Here is a 17525-nt window from a genome sequence, read left to right as displayed (position 1 = left end):
TGACTTTGGATTAGCCATAGCTCTCACAAGAGTTGCCCTTGAAAGAGCAGCTTCTGGGAGAGCTCTCTCAGCCCCACCTACTGCACTGGGTGTCTGTTGTGAAGGAAGGTAAAGGAGATTGTAAGCCGCTCTGAGACTCTGAGATTCAGAGTGTAGGGTGGGATATGAATCCAATATCATCATCATCATCTAAAAAAAGTAGTGGCGAATACCTTTCCAAATGCCAGTCTTTATGGGGGCAACTTAAACACCAACTGCAGACGGTTCTTTTTCCTGTCTGTGCCTGTATTCCTGCTTTTCCAGTTGGAAACACGGAAAAGATGAGGCAGGACACACACACACACACACACCCCGTCAGCCCCACTAGGGGCCATCGCAGATCCTCCTTATTCAACCCCATGAATAAGAGACTACAAGTAAAAAACTGGGGGCCAACTTCAGCCTTGTGCTGTTGGAGAAACTCACCCCCCCAGGCCTCCTCTCTGCCCCCTTCCCCCCACCCCCGGCATGTCTCTCTCCACCGTGACATTGGAGGGCAGTGACCGAGAAGAAGGGAGGCGCATGCAGAGATGGAAAGTGCCATTGGCGGCAGATTGTGTGTCTGCTTAGGTCAGCCGCGCTCTTCATCGGCGTCCTGCAATTGAACGCAAAATGCAGTCGGCAGAAATCCACTCCACCCCACCCACCCACCCCCCAGCCTGCGACAGATGCTTCCCATTGTGTTCTGCTTCCCTTGCATCTGTGAAGAGAATGCAAAGACCACCGATCTGCTCTGCTAAATAAAGACTGTTCCTCCTCGACCTTCTGGGTCACGCCATCCACACCCCGCCAGAGAGCAGTGTTCCCTCTAAGCTGAGTTAGTGTGAGCCAGCTCACAGATTTTTAGCCTCCCGCTCACCCATTTTTGTCTTAGGTCAAGAAAGATGACCCCGGAGCACACTAATCGATGCAGCAGCTCACACCTTTCATGCCAGTCTCTCACAACGTTGACGCCAGTTGCTCACAAAGTAGCATTTTTGCTCACCAGACTCTGCAGCTTCAAGGGAGTATTGCCATTGGAGAGCCAGTTTAGTGTAGTGGTTAAGTGCACGGACTCTTATCTGGGAGAACCGGGTTTGATTCCCCACTCCTCCACTTGCACCTGCTAGCATGGCCTTGGGTCAGCCATAGCTCTGGCAGAGGTTGTCCTTGAAAGGGCAGCTGCTGTGAGAGCCCTCTCCAGCCCCACCCACCTCACAGGGTGTCTGTTGTGGGGGAGGAAGGGAAAGGAGATTGTGAGCCGCTCTGAGATTCTTCGGAGTGGAGGGCGGGATATAAATCCAATATCTTCATCTACCTCACAGGGTGTCTGTTGTGGGGGAGGAAGGGAAAGGAGATTGTGAGCCGCTCTGAGACTCTTCGGAGTGGAGGGCGGGATGTAAATCCAATATCTTCATCTACCTCACAGGGTGTCTGTTGTGGGGGAGGAAGGGAAAGGAGATTGTGAGCCGCTCTGAGACTCTTTGGAGTGGAGGGCGGGATATAAATCCAATATCTTCATCTACCTCACAGGGTGTCTGTTGTGGGGGAGGAAGGGAAAGGAGATTGTGAGCCGCTCTGAGACTCTTCGGAGTGGAGGGCGGGATATAAATCCAATATCTTCATCTACCTCACAGGGTGTCTGTTGTGGGGGAGGAAGGGAAAGGAGATTGTGAGCCGCTCTGAGACTCTTCGGAGTGGAGGGCGGGATATAAATCCAATATCTTCATCTACCTCACAGGGTGTCTGTTGTGGGGGAGGAAGGGAAAGGAGATTGTGAGCCGCTCTGAGACTCTTCGGAGTGGAGGGCGGGATATAAATCCAATATCTTCATCTATCTCACAGGGTGTCTGTTGTGGGGGAGGAAGGGAAAGGAGACTGTGAGCCGCTCTGAGACTCTTCGGAGTGGAGGGCGGGATATAAATCCAATATCTTCATCTACCTCACAGGGTGTCTGTTGTGGGGGAGGAAGGGAAAGGAGATTGTGAGCCGCTCTGAGACTCTTTGGAGTGGGGGGCGGGATATAAATCCAATATCTTCATCTACCTCACAGGGTGTCTGTTGTGGGGGAGGGAAGGGAAAGGAGATTGTGAGCCGCTCTGAGACTCTTCGGAGTGGAGGGCGGGATATAAATCCAATATCTTCATCTACCTCACAGGGTGTCTGTTGTGGGGGAGGAAGGGAAAGGAGATTGTGAGCCGCTCTGAGACTCTTTGGAGTGGGGGGCGGGATATAAATCCAATATTTTCATCTACCTCACAGGGTGTCTGTTGTGGGGGGGGGGAAGGGAAAGGAGATTGTGAGCCACTCTGAGACTGTTCGGAGTGGAGGGCGGGATATAAATCCAATATCTTCTTCTTCTGCCTCCTTTGTGAAATTGGCACTTTCCACAGGGCTCCCCGACGTGGTGATACCCGCTGGTGCCTCGTTTGGTGCCCATTCAGTGCTTTTAGAAAGTGGGCGGGGCTCTTATTCAGTAAACCTTCCGATTGGCCATCAGCGAATGGGCTGGCCATGCAGATGAAAACAGCTGCTTCGGTGGGCAGCCACTACCCGCAGCGTGCTTGTTTTATTCTCTCCCCCACACCCTTCTTTCCCAGTGCATTTTAAAATGACCCCTCCTCTCACCTGCAGCTGGACTTCCCCCCCGTGTGTATGTGGTCCCGCCTCCTGCGGCAGCCATTTTGTGGGCGCACCCAGGACTGACCCTGCTACTGAGCAAACTCGACTGACTGAGGGTGCTGAAATGGGAGCCCCCCGTGTGCCTCGGTGATGTTAACAGTGCAGGGAGGGGGCACCAAAAGTTAGCCTTTGCCTAGCGTGCCGGACAGTTTAGAGCCAGCTCTGGGTGCCCCCCGCCCACTCTGAGGCCAGTTTGGTGTAGTGGTTAAGTGTGCAGACTCTTATCTGGGAGAAGCGGGTTTGATTCCCCACTCCTCCTCTTGCCGCTGCTGACCGAGGGTCAGCCATAGCTCTCGCAGAGTTGTCCTTGAAAGGGCAGCTTCTGGGAGAGCTCTCTCAGCCTCACCCACCTCACAGGGGGTCTGTTGTGGGGGAAGATAAAGGAGATTGTGAGCCGCTCTGAGGCTCTGATTCAGAGAGAAGGGTGGGGTATTAATCTGCAGTCGTCTTCTGCTGCTGCTTCTGCTTCGCGGGAGGTGAACCGGGTCTGGAAACCCCAGTTAGCCCGGAAACAGTGGGTGGTGATTTAAGTGGCTTCCCCTCGTGTGCAGAAGGAGAGGGGGGGGGGGCTCAGTCTTCCTTTGCAGGGGTATCTCAAGGGAACTCGGCCATCAGTTCTATGTCAGAGGGGGGTAGATTTTGACCTTGGCCTGAGAGGTTCCAGTCTTCGGTCAGCTCTGTAGTCAGCTGCGTGACTTAGAGCAGGTCACCCTCCTAGGCCCAAGTGGGAATGACCCTTCCCAAGTTGGCCTGGTGAAGTGGCCAGGGTGTGGAGCTCTGATCTGGCAGGCCTGGGTTCGAATCTCGACTCCACCGTGGAAGCTTGCTGGGCCACTTACATGTGCTCTGCCTAACTGACCTCTCAGGGTTGTCGTGAGGATAAAATGGAAGGGAGGACAGAGGAGAAGGAAGTGCCGCATCCCCTGTGATCCTTGGAGAACGGATGTTATAAAAATGCGCTAAGTAATAAATATTTGTGGAGACAAAGAGAGCCATTCACTGTGCGCGTTCAGAGCGCCAGAGGAGAAATCACGCTCTCTGGATCTGATGATGACGCAGGAGAAAGGTTAGCTTTTGTGGGACAAAGGCTCACAGGGTGCTGCTTTTAGAATTAGCCGCCCAAATGCCATACGGAGCAATCCGGGCTCAGGCTCCAGTGATAGTATTAGCGGTCCATCTAGACTCATCTTTGGGTGCCTTGGCGCCCTCTGCTGGTGAATCTCTTGCTGAAGAGCTACACCGGAAAAGAACAAAGTTTGAGTTCAGTGGCCAAACTAAAAGAGCCAGTTTGGTGTAGCGGTTAAGTGCATGGACTTTTTGGTGTTGTAGTTAAGTACCAGTTTGGTGTAGTAGTTAAGTGCTCGTACTCTTATTTGGGAGAACCGGGTTTGATTCCCCACTCCTTCACTAGCAGCTGCTGGAATGGCCTTGGATCAGCCAGAGCTCTCTTATCTGGGAGAACCGGGTTTGATTCCCCACTCCTCCACTTGCACTTGCTGGAATGGCCTTGGGTCAGCCAGAGCTCTCTTATCTGGGAGAACCGGGTTTGATCCCCACTCCTCCACTTGCAGCTGCTGGAATGGCCTTGGGTCAGCCAGAGCTCTCTTATCTGGGAGAACCGGGTTTGATCCCCACTCCTCCACTTGCAGCTGCTGGAATGGCCTTGGGTCAGCCATAGCTCTCTTATCTGGGAGAACCGGGTTTGATTCCCCACTCCTCCACTTGCACCTGCTGGAATGGCCTTGGGTCAGCCAGAGCTCTCTTATCTGGGAGAACCGGGTTTGATTCCCCACTCCTCCACTTGCACCTGCTGGAATGGCCTTGGGTCAGCCAGAGCTCTCTTATCTGGGAGAACCGGGTTTGATTCCCCACTCCTCCACTTGCACCTGCTGGAATGGCCTTGGGTCAGCCAGAGCTCTCTTATCTGGGAGAACCGGGTTTGATTCCCCACTCCTCCACTTGCACCTGCTGGAATGGCCTTGGGTCAGCCAGAGCTCTCTTATCTGGGAGAACCGGGTTTGATCCCCACTCCTCCACTTGCAGCTGCTGGAATGGCCTTGGGTCAGCCAGAGCTCTCTTATCTGGGAGAACCGGGTTTGATTCCCCACTCCTCCACTTGCACCTGCTGGAATGGCCTTGGGTCAGCCAGAGCTCTCTTATCTGGGAGAACCGGGTTTGATCCCCACTCCTCCACTTGCAGCTGCTGGAATGGCCTTGGGTCAGCCATAGCTCTCTTATCTGGGAGAACCGGGTTTGATTCCCCACTCCTCCACTTGCACCTGCTGGAATGGCCTTGGGTCAGCCAGAGCTCTCTTATCTGGGAGAACCGGGTTTGATTCCCCACTCCTCCACTTGCACCTGCTGGAATGGCCTTGGGTCAGCCAGAGCTCTCTTATCTGGGAGAACCGGGTTTGATTCCCCACTCCTCCACTTGCACCTGCTGGAATGGCCTTGGGTCAGCCAGAGCTCTCTTATCTGGGAGAACCGGGTTTGATTCCCCACTCCTCCACTTGCACCTGCTGGAATGGCCTTGGGTCAGCCAGAGCTCTCTTATCTGGGAGAACCGGGTTTGATCCCCACTCCTCCACTAGCAGCTGCTGGAATGGCCTTGGGTCAGCCAGAGCTCTCTTATCTGGGAGAACCGGGTTTGATTCCCCACTCCTCCACTTGCACCTGCTGGAATGGCCTTGGGTCAGCCAGAGCTCTCTTATCTGGGAGAAACGGGTTTGATTCCTCACTCCTCCACTGGCAGCTGCTGGAATGGCCTTGGGTAAGCCAGAGTTCTCTTATCTGGGAGAACCGGGTTTGATTCCCCACTCCTCCACTTGCACCTGCTGGAATGGCCTTGGGTCAGCCAGAGCTCTCCTATCTGGGAGAACCGGGTTGGATTCCCCACTCCTCCACTTGCAGCTGCTGGAATGGCCTTGGGTCAGCCAGAGCTCTCTTATCTGGAAGAACCGGGTTTGATTCCCCACTCCTCCACTTGCAGCTGCTGGAATGGCCTTGGGTCAGCCATAGCTCTCTTATCTGGGAGAACCGGGTTTGATTCCCCCCTCCTCCACTTGCAGCTGCTGGAATGGCCTTGGGTCAGCCAGAGCTCTCTTATCTGGGAGAACCGGGTTTGATTCCCCCCTCCTCCACTTGCAGCTGCTGGAATGGCCTTGGGTCAGCCATAGCTCTCTTATCTGGGAGAACCGGGTTGGATTCCCCACTCCTCTACTCACAGCTTTACCTTATCCCCTCGTCTGAAGAATTATGCCTGCATACAAAAGCTTACGTTCTGAATAAAACTTTGTTGGTCTTAAAGGTGCAACTTGATGTTCTACTGCCTCAGACCAACACGGCTGCCCATTTGGTTCTAACAAAATTTGTGTCAGGATAGAAGCTTTCATGAGTCGCTGCTCACTCCTTAAGATAGGATCTGGGTAGCTGAAGTTGCAGACTGTTGCTCAGTGTTAGACTTCCAGCAAAGCCAACTCTTGGCAACGCTAATGTTTGTTCAATAGTTGCAAAGCATTCTGATGCATTGGGCAGCCCCTTCCAAAACTCTCCGTTTCCCCCCCCATTTAAATCCGCTTGTTGGAGCTGCAAAAGGGCTTCACTCTGCCCCCTGGTGGCCATCAGGAAAGCAATGTGGTTTTATTTTAAGATCTCCCTCAAGGATTCTCTCATCTCATAAGCGAAATAACAGGGTGGTGTTTTTTATTAATATAGAAAAAGAGTCCCTTAATTGCTATCAATAAAAATATTTCTCAGCTAAGGACTTACAGCGCTTTCTTCATAGCCAACAACAGATATAGGACTTCATCTGTTGCTTTGTGACTCCATCCCCCGCCCCCCACTTAGTCTCTTGCTTTCGTTTTTTTTGTAAACAGACTGGCCGGATTGAGCCCAACTACCCCAAGGTCTGTGGCCATCAGGGCAACGTGCTTGATATCAAGTGGAACCCTTTCGTGGAGAACATCATTGCCTCCTGCTCCGAAGACACCTCGGTGAGTAGAAAGGTGCCAAAGAACCTGCCTGCCTAGAAAGAACCAAGAAAGCACAATGCTCAAAACCCAGCAGGCAACACATATCAGGCTGAGCTGACAGAGTTTTCTGAGAAGTAGGAGCCCCTCATTCAGCGCAAGGGAGCTTTAGCATTGCACTGGAGGAGGACGGGGGGTGGAATCGGATGAACAACGAGGCTGGTTGGGCACCAGCTCAGATAGCCTCTCTGGCAATGTTTGCATTTCTTTACTTAATGCCAAACTGTGGCTCGGGAGCCACATGTGGCTCTTCCGCACATATGATGTGGCTCTCTAAGTCCCCATTGCCCTGTCAGCCAACTTGGAGAAGGCATTTCTCTCTAAATCACTTCTCCAAGCCAAACCATTTAAAGTTGAAGTTGCTTTCTTTCCACCTCTCCCTCTGTTGTCCCTCCCCTCCCCTTCCTTTCTTCCTCCTTCACTCTCTTCTTCCTTCCTTCCTTCCTTCCTTCCTTCCTTCCTTCCTTCCTTCCTTCCTTCCTTCCTTCCTTCCTTCCTTCCTTCCTTCCTTCCTTCCTTCCTTCCTCCTTCCCTCCCTCCCTTCTCAGACATCTGACGTTCATGTCTTACAGCTCTTAAACATCTGACAATTATTCAATGGGGCTCTTATATTAGTTTGGCCACCCCTAACTTAATGTTTGATTCCCAGTGAAATCTCCAGTTAAAGTTGAGTCTCCAATTGCTTGAGAAATGGTCAAATGCTGAGCAAATTGATTCTGTTTGAGCAACTGTGAGAAAGAATGAATGACCTGAAAGTATCACAGTCTGAACTGGGGAGGGACGGTGGCTCAGGAGTAGAGCATCTGCTGGGTAAGCAGAAGGTCCCAGGTTCAATCCCCGGCACCTCCAACTGAAAAGGGTCCAGGCAAGGAGGCGTGAAAAAGCTCAGCTGGAGACCCTGGAGAGCCGCTGCCAGTCTGAGCAGACAAGACTGACTTGGATGGACCCAGGAGGATCTGATTCAGTAGAAGGCAGCTTCATATGTTCATATGAACTGACCCTGGATAGGGAGGAACACTCGGGCCCTAAATTTAAAGCTACGTGTGTCTGTGTGGGGGCGGGGAGGGGGAAATACATTCCCTAGGAATGTTTCTAACTCTGTAGAAAAACCTCTGCTCGTGCTAAGACAAAACGGTAGCCAGGCATCACGAAGCAGGCATTTGGCTTACCCTTTCCAGGAGCGTTCTTGGGGGATGTCTGGAGGGGATAAGATTTAAAAAAAAAAAAAGAGCTTTGGTAAGATTTTGCATGTTCGTATCACCTGCAGCCTCCCTCCCCAAGGCGGTTTAAACTGCTGGACAATTAATTGCAGGAAGGGCAAAAGAAATTAAATGCATTTACCTCCGAGAGCAAAAGGGACAAACAGAAGACGTGTTTCAAACAGCAGCCAGCCCTTTTATAATCTGTGTGAGCTCAAGACATGGCACAGAGAGGACTGCAGTTTCATTGCGGACTGCATGATAATAATTGGGTCCTGCACGTTTCCTGTTGCGGGATCGCTTTCTCTTTATTGTGGTTGGTTTTATCCATCCCGTCCAGCCTGCTGCAGTTCTTCTTCATGGGCGTGAGGTAGGGTTGCCAGGCTCCAGGTAGGGCCTGTGTCAAGCATCGATATTTCTCAATAAGCAGTCTTTTGTTTTAAAGCAAAGCTGTTTTATTGTTAGAAATTCAGAATCTGTACCAAGGACACAAGCCTTGGGAGTAATAGCAATTACAGAGTTACACAGTTGCTATATAGGATATCTTCAAAGGTTACATTACAGATGCATACTTGAGTCACGGGTTCAAAGGCTGCTAAACACTATCTCTTTCCTTACTAAGGAATTTAGGCTACTAAAAACATCTCCCATTCTCACACTTCTCTAGCAGAAGACAAGAGCTGTCTGTGTGAACCTGTGGGAGAGGCGACTTGAAAGTGGTACCAGCCAGGCTGTAGCATAAACATCCTTGGGCCAGATGGATTTATTACTTGCCCCATGGTCATAAAGAAGGGGGGAGCAGTAAAGAGTGGGAGATCTGCTCTGTGTCTGAGAACCCATTATGTCACAGAAATAAACGCGCTTGACATACTGCCCCCCCTAAGCCCCTCTCCGGGGTTTTGAAGGATATTTAGCATACAATTGTTTAATTAGCGCTGGCACTCTCACATTGGAGCTAATTACCCACTCATCATGTGCTGCTGATAAATGTTTCCATCTAATCAGAAAATACAATACACCCCGCTTCAGTTTAGTATCTGAGATTTCTTTTGCTTCATGGTGATTCTGATCCCCCACTGGTATAGGCTCAGGAGCTTGGGGTCGGGGGTGCCAAGGTGTGTCTCCAGGATCCCCCCGAAGTAAACTGCAATGAAAGATTAGATTTATCTTACTAAACGGTTTGGGTAATTCAAGTTCTACAGTCACTTTATTGATTACTCGTTTAATACGGAACGGTCCCAAAAACTTGTATGCCAGTTTTTTAGAGGTTTGTGGTAAAGGCAATTTCTTGGTAGAAAGGAACACTGTATCTCCCACTTTAAAATCCCAAGCAGGAGAATGGTGCTTATCGTAATGTTTTTTATGGTTCTCTTTAGCCAATTCCAGATTTTCCTGGATGTTGTTCCAGGCCTTCCCCAACTTTCCCCACCATTGCTGAAAAGTTGAAGGTATTGCAGGCATCGTTCCCCCCGGGAGTAGCGGAAAATGTTTCCCTTCATACCCATTCACTACCAAAAAGGGGGAAGACTTGGTGGAGCTGTGTATGCTGTTATTATATCCATATTCGGTAAATGGGAGCAATTCTGCCCAGTTCGATTGCTGATAGTTTACAAAGCATCTTAAGTATTGCTCCTGTAGTGCATTTAGCCGTTCCGTCTGGCTGTCTGTTTGGGGATGGTACGCGGAACTCAAGCCCAGTTCAATCCCAGTTAGTTTACCAAACTCCCACCAGAAGCTGGCAATGAACTGGACTCCTCGGTCACTAATTAGCTTATTCGGGAATGAGTGTAGTTTCACCACGTGTTGGAAGAATAGTTGAGCTAGTTTTTTAGCCGTGGGTATTTGAGAACAAGGAATGAAGTGGGCTTGTTTAGAAAAAGCGTCCACTACTACAAGAATTTTGGTCTTTCCCTGAGAAGGGGGAAGTTCTACAATGAAATCCAACGAGACTATCGACCACGGTCTAGTGGCCGTTTCCAGTGGCTGTAATAATCCTGGGGGTTCCCCCCCCCTTCTCTTAGCCATCAAGCATATTGGACAAGAAGCCACATAATTGGAGATGTCTTTTTTCATAAAGGGCCATCAAAATTGTCTATTTACTAGATGCAGGGTTTTTACATACCCAAAGTGCCCCGATAGCTTGCTGTCATGACACATTTGGAGCACCTCTTTCCGGAGGCTCTCTCATTTATGTCAGATCTTGCCCTCAGAGAGCCAGTTTGGTGTAGTGGTCATGTGCATGGACTCTTATTTGGGAGAACCGGGTTTGAGTCCCCATTTCTCCACTTGCACCTGCTGGAATACCCTTGAAAGGGGAGCTCTGTAAGAGCTCTCTTAGCCCCACCTACCTCACAGGGTGTCTGTTGGGGAAGGGGAAGGTAAAGGAGATTGTTTATTTTTTATTTATTTTTATTTATTTGTGGTTTATATCCCACCCTTCCCACTAGGTGGCTCAGGGCGGCTTACAACATGTAAAATCTAACATAAAAATATAAATTGTGGATAAAAATTAGTCATTCACAGTTTACCTACTAAAAATCTAAACAATCACATAGTTATATTTAAAACATTCAAGACATACGGCGGTCTTACATCTCCCCTCAGTTTCAGTTTCAGTGCTGGCTAGTTGTAGGCCAGCCGGAAGAGGACTGTCTTACAGGCCCTGCGGAATTGAACAAGGTTCCGCAGGGCCCTTACCTCTTCCGGCAGCTGGTTCCACCAGGAGATTGTGACCATTCTGAGACTCTTGAGATTCGGAGTATAGGGCGGGATATAAATCAATATCTTTTTCTTTTTCATAACAATTAAGGTTGACAACCCTGTTAGATTGCTTGAGCAGATGTCTGGAGAGATGGGGTGTAAATGGGCCAAAGAAATTAGTAAATAGAAGCCCAGAAAAGATCTGATTGGTTCACAGATCCTCCAGGGTTCCAAAGCCACAGTACCCCTTCGGGCCATCTGCAAGGGTGGCGCTCCAGAGCAGCAGAGACCAAGCGAAAGCCGTTCCCTCTGGCTGCAAACTGTCCAGGTGGGAGATTTCCCTCCCGTACTGTCGCTACAAAATGTGCTGTTCTATATCAGACGCATGCCGTTCCAAGGAGGCCGCGCGGAGCTCTGAATCAGAAGTCAGACAAAGGAAGGTGATGAGTGGCAAACAGATGTCCTCGTCTGACAAGCACGTTGCGTCAGACGACGTCTTTGTGCTGCTGTGAACGTTCAGAATGTTTTGACTTTTCCTTCCTGGGCTCGCGGTTCCTGGTGGCCTCCGAACGAGGCTCTCGTTTTTCATTCATGTGGAGGAGCATGTGCGTTCTCGTTTGGCGAATGACGAGTGCGGATGGTTGTGATTATTCCCTGAGACGCACGCCTGCCAATGATGCCCAAACCTCCGAAATGCACCAGGCGTCTCCGTGGCCCCAGGAGGAAAGTGCCAGAAAGGGGAGGAGGGGGCTGGAGACCCCTGGTGCTGCAACGGGAGAAAGGGCAAGAAAGGAAACTTTGGAAGTTACCAAAGTTGCCTCCAGGCAAGGTTTAAAAATAAGGTTGCCAATCCCCAGGTGGGGGCAGGGGATCCCCCGCTTTGGAGGCCCCTCCCCGCTTCAGGGTCATCAGAAAGCGGGGGAGGAGGAAATGTCTGCTGGGCACTCCATTATTCCCTATGGAGACTGATTCCCATTGAGTATAATGGAGAATTGATCTGTGGGTATCTGGCGCTCGGGGGGGGGCTGTTTCTTGAGGCAGAGGCACCAAATTTTCAGCATAGCATCCAGTGCCTCTCCTCAAAACACCCTCCAAGTTTCAAAAAGATTGGAAGAAGAAGAAGACTGCAGATTTATGCCCCACCCTTCTCTCTGAATCAGACTCAGAGCGGCTCACAATCTCCTATATCTTCTCCCCCCAAAACAGACACTCTGTGAGGTGGGTGGGGCTCTCACAGCAGCTGCACTTTCAAGGACAACTCCTATGAGAGCTATGGCTGACCCAAGGCCATTCCAGCAGCTGCAAGTGGAGGAGTGGGAAATCAAACCCGGTTCTCCCAGATAAGAGAGCTCTGGCTGACCCAAGGCCATTCCAGCAGGTGCAAGTGGAGGAGTGGGGAAGCAAACCTGGTTCTCCCAGATAAGAGAGCTCTGGCTCACCCAAGGCCATTCCAGCAGGTGCAAGTGGAGGAGTGGGGATTCAAACCCGGTTCTCCCAGATAAGAGTCCGCACACTTAACCCTTCTTGGAATGCGGCGATCTAGCAACTGTGATCCACGCAACGGTCACCTCGAGATTAGACTACTGCAATGCCCTCTACATGGGGCTGCCCTTATACCGAACACGGAAACTCCAGGTAGTGCAGAACGCGGCGGCCAGGCTGCTGGTGGGACTACCTCGGTGGGAACACGTGCGGCCTGGGCTGCGGGACCTGCACTGGCTGCCAGTTATGTACCGTGTTCGCTATAAGGTGCTGGTTATTACCTTTAAAGCCCTATATGGCCGAGGACCTGCCTACCTTAAGGACCGCCTCTCCCCATATGTCCCCCAGAGAGCGCTGAGATCTAGCTCTCAAAATCTTCTAAAAATCCCTGGGCCAAGAGAAGCTAGACTGAAGGCAACCAGGGAGCAAGCTTTTTCAGCAATGGCCCCTCGATGGTGGAATCAACTCCCAGAGACGATGCGAGCCCTGCGGGACCTGAATCAGTTCCGCAGGGCTTGCAAAACTTTTCTCTTCCAGCTTGCTTTTATGATAGAACCCGGCTAAATTGGAATTGGAACTGACCTGTAACCATCTAGCCATCTTATGTATGATTGTGACCTATAGCACCTTATAGTACCTGTTTTATCTATCTTAATTAATTTATGTAATTGAATTGTATTTTAAAACTCTTGTTTACATTGTATTTTATCTAAATCGTGGTTTCCATGTCTGTGAGCCGCCCTGAGCCTGCCTTTGGCGGGGGAGGGCGGGATATAAAAATAAACTTACTTACTTACTAACCACTACACCAAACTTTGCCAACTGGCGTGGCGGCTTTGGAGGGCGAGCACCCCTGCTGAGGCCCCTCCCCCAACCCCACCCACTGTAGTTCCACCCCTGAATCTCCAGAAATTTCCCAACCCAGAGCTGGCAGCCAGACTCCTTTCCCTTGCCGCTTTGCATGCCAGGAGAGGCCGGGCAGCCTGTCTGCCTTCCTCTCTGCATTTCTGCTGCAGCTGCGACTCTCTCCCGACCTTCAGAAGGTCGACGGCGACAGCAGCATCCCTGCAGCAGAGAGAAGGGGGAGGGGCTGGCAGACAGGGAGGGCTGGCTTAGGCCAAAGCCGAAGGAGGGGGGACCACGGCCATCTGCCGCCCCCGCTTTGTGGCGTGACAGGCCACCCTCTCCCCTCCCCTCTGAAAATATGTCCCCCTTACTCAGAGCTTGGAAGGTTGCAGAAAGGAGTGGTGGGTCTTTCTGGAGCTTTTGCTGTTTAGGACTTTGGTTGTGTTAACAGTAAGTACCAGTTTGGTGTCGTGGTTAAGTGCACAGACGCTTATCTGGGAGAACCGGGTTTGATTCCCCCCTCCTCCACTTGCACTCTGTGACACAGAGTGTTGGACTGGAGGGGCCATTGGCCTGATCCAGCATGGCTTCTCTTCTGTTCTTATGTGACACAGAGTGTTGGACTGGATGGGCCATTGGCCTGATCCAATATGGCTTCTCTGACGTTCTTATGTGACACAGAGTGTTGGACTGGATGGGCCATTGGCCTGATCCAACATGGCTTCTGTTATGTTCTTATGTGACACGGAGTTTTGGACTGGATGGGCCATTGGCCTGATCCAACATGGCTTCTCTTCTGTTCTTATGTGACACAGAGTGTTGGACTGGATGGGCCATTGGCCTGATCCAACATGGCTTCTCTTCTGTTCTTATGTGACACAGAGTGTTGGACTGGAGGGGCCATTGGCCTGATCCAACAGGGCTTCTCTTATGTTCTTATGTGACACAGAGTGTTGGACTGGAGGGGCCATTGGCCTGATCTAACATGGCTTCTGTTATGTTCTTATGTGACACAGAGTTTTGGACTGGATGGGCCATTGGCCTGATCCAACATGGCTTCTCTTCTGTTCTTATGAAATTGCAGAATTAGAACACGGTGCAGGGAAGAGCAGCATAATACATAAAATAAACAGATAATGCACGCCATATTCAGTGGCATGGACTACTGTTCTCTTTCTAAAAGCAAAGTTCCTGAACTGTTCCATTATGCTACAGCCCCATGCACTTCGTAAAAATGCCTGCCTAACAAGTCTCTAACTGAAATGTGGGAGCCTTTCTGACTTCCTTGGGTAGGCTGGGGGGGGCGGGTAGGGGGCCACCCCAGAGCACAGGGGTCTCCAGGCAGCGCTGGACCATCTTCCTAACACCCTCTTGCTCTCCTTCCCTTCCAGGTTCGGATATGGGAAATTCCAGATGGGGGGTTGAAGCGCAACATGACAGAGGCTGTTCTGGAGCTGTACGGCCACAGCCGGCGCGTGGGTCTCATCGAGTGGCACCCGACCACCAACAACATCCTCTTCAGCGCAGGATACGACTACAAGGTGGGGGGCGGGGGGCAAGGCTCCCTGTCGGTCGGCTCAGCACAGATTTTAAAGAAGCCGTGTGCTTCCAGGAAAGATCAGAAAGAGCCCAGGTTCAAAGCAGCTGAGTTAAGGTTGCCAGGTCCAATTCAAGAAATATCTGGGGACTTTGGGAGTGGAGCCAGGAGACATTGGGGGTGGAGCCAAAAGACTTTGGGGTGGAGCCAGGAGCAAAGTCGCAACAAACATAATTGACCTCCAAAGGGAGTTCTGGCCATCACATTGAAAGGGGCCGCACACTTTTTGAATCCCTCCATTAGAAATAATAAAGGATAGGGGTGCTTTCTTTTGGGGCTTGTAGAATTGGACCCCCTAGTCCAATCCTTCTGAAACGTGGTGAGTCTTTTGAGGAGAGGCACCAGATTCTATGCTGAAAATTTGGTGCCTCTACCTCAAAAAAAAGGCCCCACAGAGCCGCAGATACCCACAGATCAATTCTCCATTATACCCTATGGGAATCGGTCTCCAGAGGGAATAATGGAGTGCCCAGCAGACATCTCCCTTCCCCTCCTGCTTTCTGATGACCCTGAAGTGGGGGGGAGGACCTCCAAACTGGGGGATCCCCTGCCCCCACCTGGGGATTGGCAACCCTAAACTGAGTCCATCTGCTCCCAGGATCTCTTGCAAACTGCCGTCCTGGAGAATCAGGGGATCGGTCTTGGCCTTTCGCCCAACAGCCTTTCCCAAAGATTCAGAAAATGCAAAATGAGGAGAATGGCAGTTAAAAGGGGTTTAAAGCCCCAGCGTGGACATTCTGTGCAGATACACTCAATTTGGGGATGTGGTTTTCCCAGGGATCCTTTTGTAGAAAAATAGGTGGTGGAGCTCATTAGCATCATTCATTAGCATATGCTGCCCCCAGCCCCCTAACCAAAAGCAACCCAATGCAAGATAGGAGAGCCCTGGGCAAGCGAGGTCTGTTTGGGCTGGCTAGAGATCTAGCCAGCCCAAGCAGGCCTCACTCTCCTTGGCCACCTGCCCCCCCCCACCCCAAAGTCAAAAAGCCAGCAAACCACCCGCCACCCAAAATCACGTGGGCTTTTCCAGGGGTTAATGAGGGCTGCTGGGAGCATGGCAAAGCCCCTGGTGGCTGGTTAGCTGCCCTCTGTCCTAATCCAGGGATTGTTATGCAGCTGCACCTCCTATTCAGTGGACCAGGAAGGTGGGGAGGAGGAGGGGGAACCCTCAGAAAGGTTCAGGAGCTGTGCTCCTGTGAGCTCCTGCTGAATTCAAGGCCTGGGTTTTCCTGCAATGATGGGGTGGACCACTGGAGAGGATTTTCCGCACCCCAAATTTGGGCTCCATTTTTGATGGCTTCAAGAACTTGCTGCCCTCCTCGCCAGGATTTGCCATCGAAGGAAGCAACTGCTGGCTTCTGCTCCAGGGCATAGGGCAGTCTGGCCCCTGGGGGCTTCCCCTTGCAAACACCTGGGTTGGCTTCTTTGGTCCCCCAGAGCTCTCCTCCTGGGGCTCCCTCAGAATGGGGGGCTGCTTCCAGACAGCTTGTTGGGCCCCCTGCGTTGGGGTGGGAAGGGGTCTAGATCTGGTGACCGCCTCCGGCCTCGCAACTCACACCTTCGATGTCGAACCTTCGGTGGCTTCAACAGAGCAGGCCTGCTCTCCCTGGCTTGGCTCCTTTTCACCTGCTGGAGTCGGGGTGAGAGACGCCTCCGCCTCCGGAGCTCCCCTGGCTCTGCGAACATCTGCCCTTCCGTCTGAGTCATTGCAGAAGAATGATCATGCGGATATCCCGGGGCATGCCAGCCAGTGCATCTCTGCCTCGATAATAGAACACACACCGTCTTGGCTGGATTAGAGGGTTCCCTGGGCAAGTTCTTGCTTCTGCCTCTTCATTAGCGAATACCAGCCTCTGTAATCCAAATGCGACCCACAGCCTAAGGCTGGGGTGGCCAGACCTGATTAGCGTGAGAGATGCATGGAATAAGAAGAAGAAGATATTGGATTTATATCCCGCCCTCCACTCCGAAGAGTCTCAGAGCGGCTCACAATCTCCTTTCCCTTCCTCCCCAACAACAGACACTCTGTGAGGTACATGAAGATATTGGATTTATATCCTGCCCTCCACTCCGAAGAGTCTCAGAGCGGCTCACAATCTCCTTTACCTTCCTCCCCCACAACAGACACCCTGTGAGGTAGATGAAGATATTGGATTTATATCCTGCCCTCCACTCCGAAGAGTCTCAGAGCGGCTCACAATCTCCTTTACCTTCCTCCCCCACAACAGACACCCTGTGAGGTAGATGAAGATATTGGATTTATATCCCGCCCTCCACTCCGAAGAGTCTCAGAGCGGCTCACAATCTCCTTTCCCTTCCTCCCCCACAACAGACACCCTGTAAGGTGGGTGGGGCTGGAGAGGGCTCTCACAGCAGCTGCCCTTTCAAGGACAACCTCTGCCAGAGCTATGGCTGACCCAAGGCCATTTCAGCAGGTGCAAGTGGAGGAGTGGGAAATCAAACCCGGTTCTCCAAGATAAGAGTCTGCACACTTAACCACTACACCAAACTGGCTCTCCAGCAGACGTTTGAGAGCCGCAAGACATGAAGAAATATTACACACACGCAGGGCTTTTTTTGTAGCAGGAACTCCTTTGCCTATTAGGCCACACACCCCTGATGTAGCCAATCCTCCAAGAGCTTACAGTAGGCCCTGTAAGAAGAGCCCTCTAAGCTCTGGGAGGATTGGCTACATCAGAGGGGCGTGGCCTAATAGGCAAAGGAGTTCCTGCTACAAAAAAAGCCCTGAAATCCATCCATCCAGAACTTTTTTTGTAGTAGGAACTCCTTAGCCTATTAGGCCACACACCCCTGATGTAGCCAATCCTCCTGGAGCTTAGAGTAGGCCCTGTAAGAAGAGCCCTGTAAACTCTGGGAGGATTGGCTACATTGGGGGGTGGGAGCGGCCTAATATGCAAAGGAGTTCCTGCTACTAAAAAGCTCTCCATCCATTCCTCCAGGGCTTTTTTTGAG

The 17525-nt window shown here is 51.3% G+C and overlaps 1 protein-coding gene across 1 annotated transcript in view; it reads left to right on the top strand.

Annotated features, from left to right (window-relative positions):
- The window catches only part of LOC132587840 (coronin-2B), a 92816-nt gene that overhangs the window by 62269 nt on the left and 13022 nt on the right, over positions 1–17525 (top strand). The window contains exons 3-4 of the mRNA XM_060260226.1: positions 6576–6692; positions 14347–14496. Of these exons, the coding sequence (XP_060116209.1) occupies positions 6576–6692; positions 14347–14496 (267 nt within the window). The remainder of the gene's footprint in view (positions 1–6575; positions 6693–14346; positions 14497–17525) is intronic.

This window comes from Heteronotia binoei, chromosome 19 (assembly GCF_032191835.1).
Source record: "Heteronotia binoei isolate CCM8104 ecotype False Entrance Well chromosome 19, APGP_CSIRO_Hbin_v1, whole genome shotgun sequence".
NCBI lineage: Eukaryota > Metazoa > Chordata > Lepidosauria > Squamata > Gekkonidae > Heteronotia > Heteronotia binoei.
Note: the sequence above shows the minus strand (reverse complement) of the source record. Positions and strands in the feature narration are given on the sequence as shown.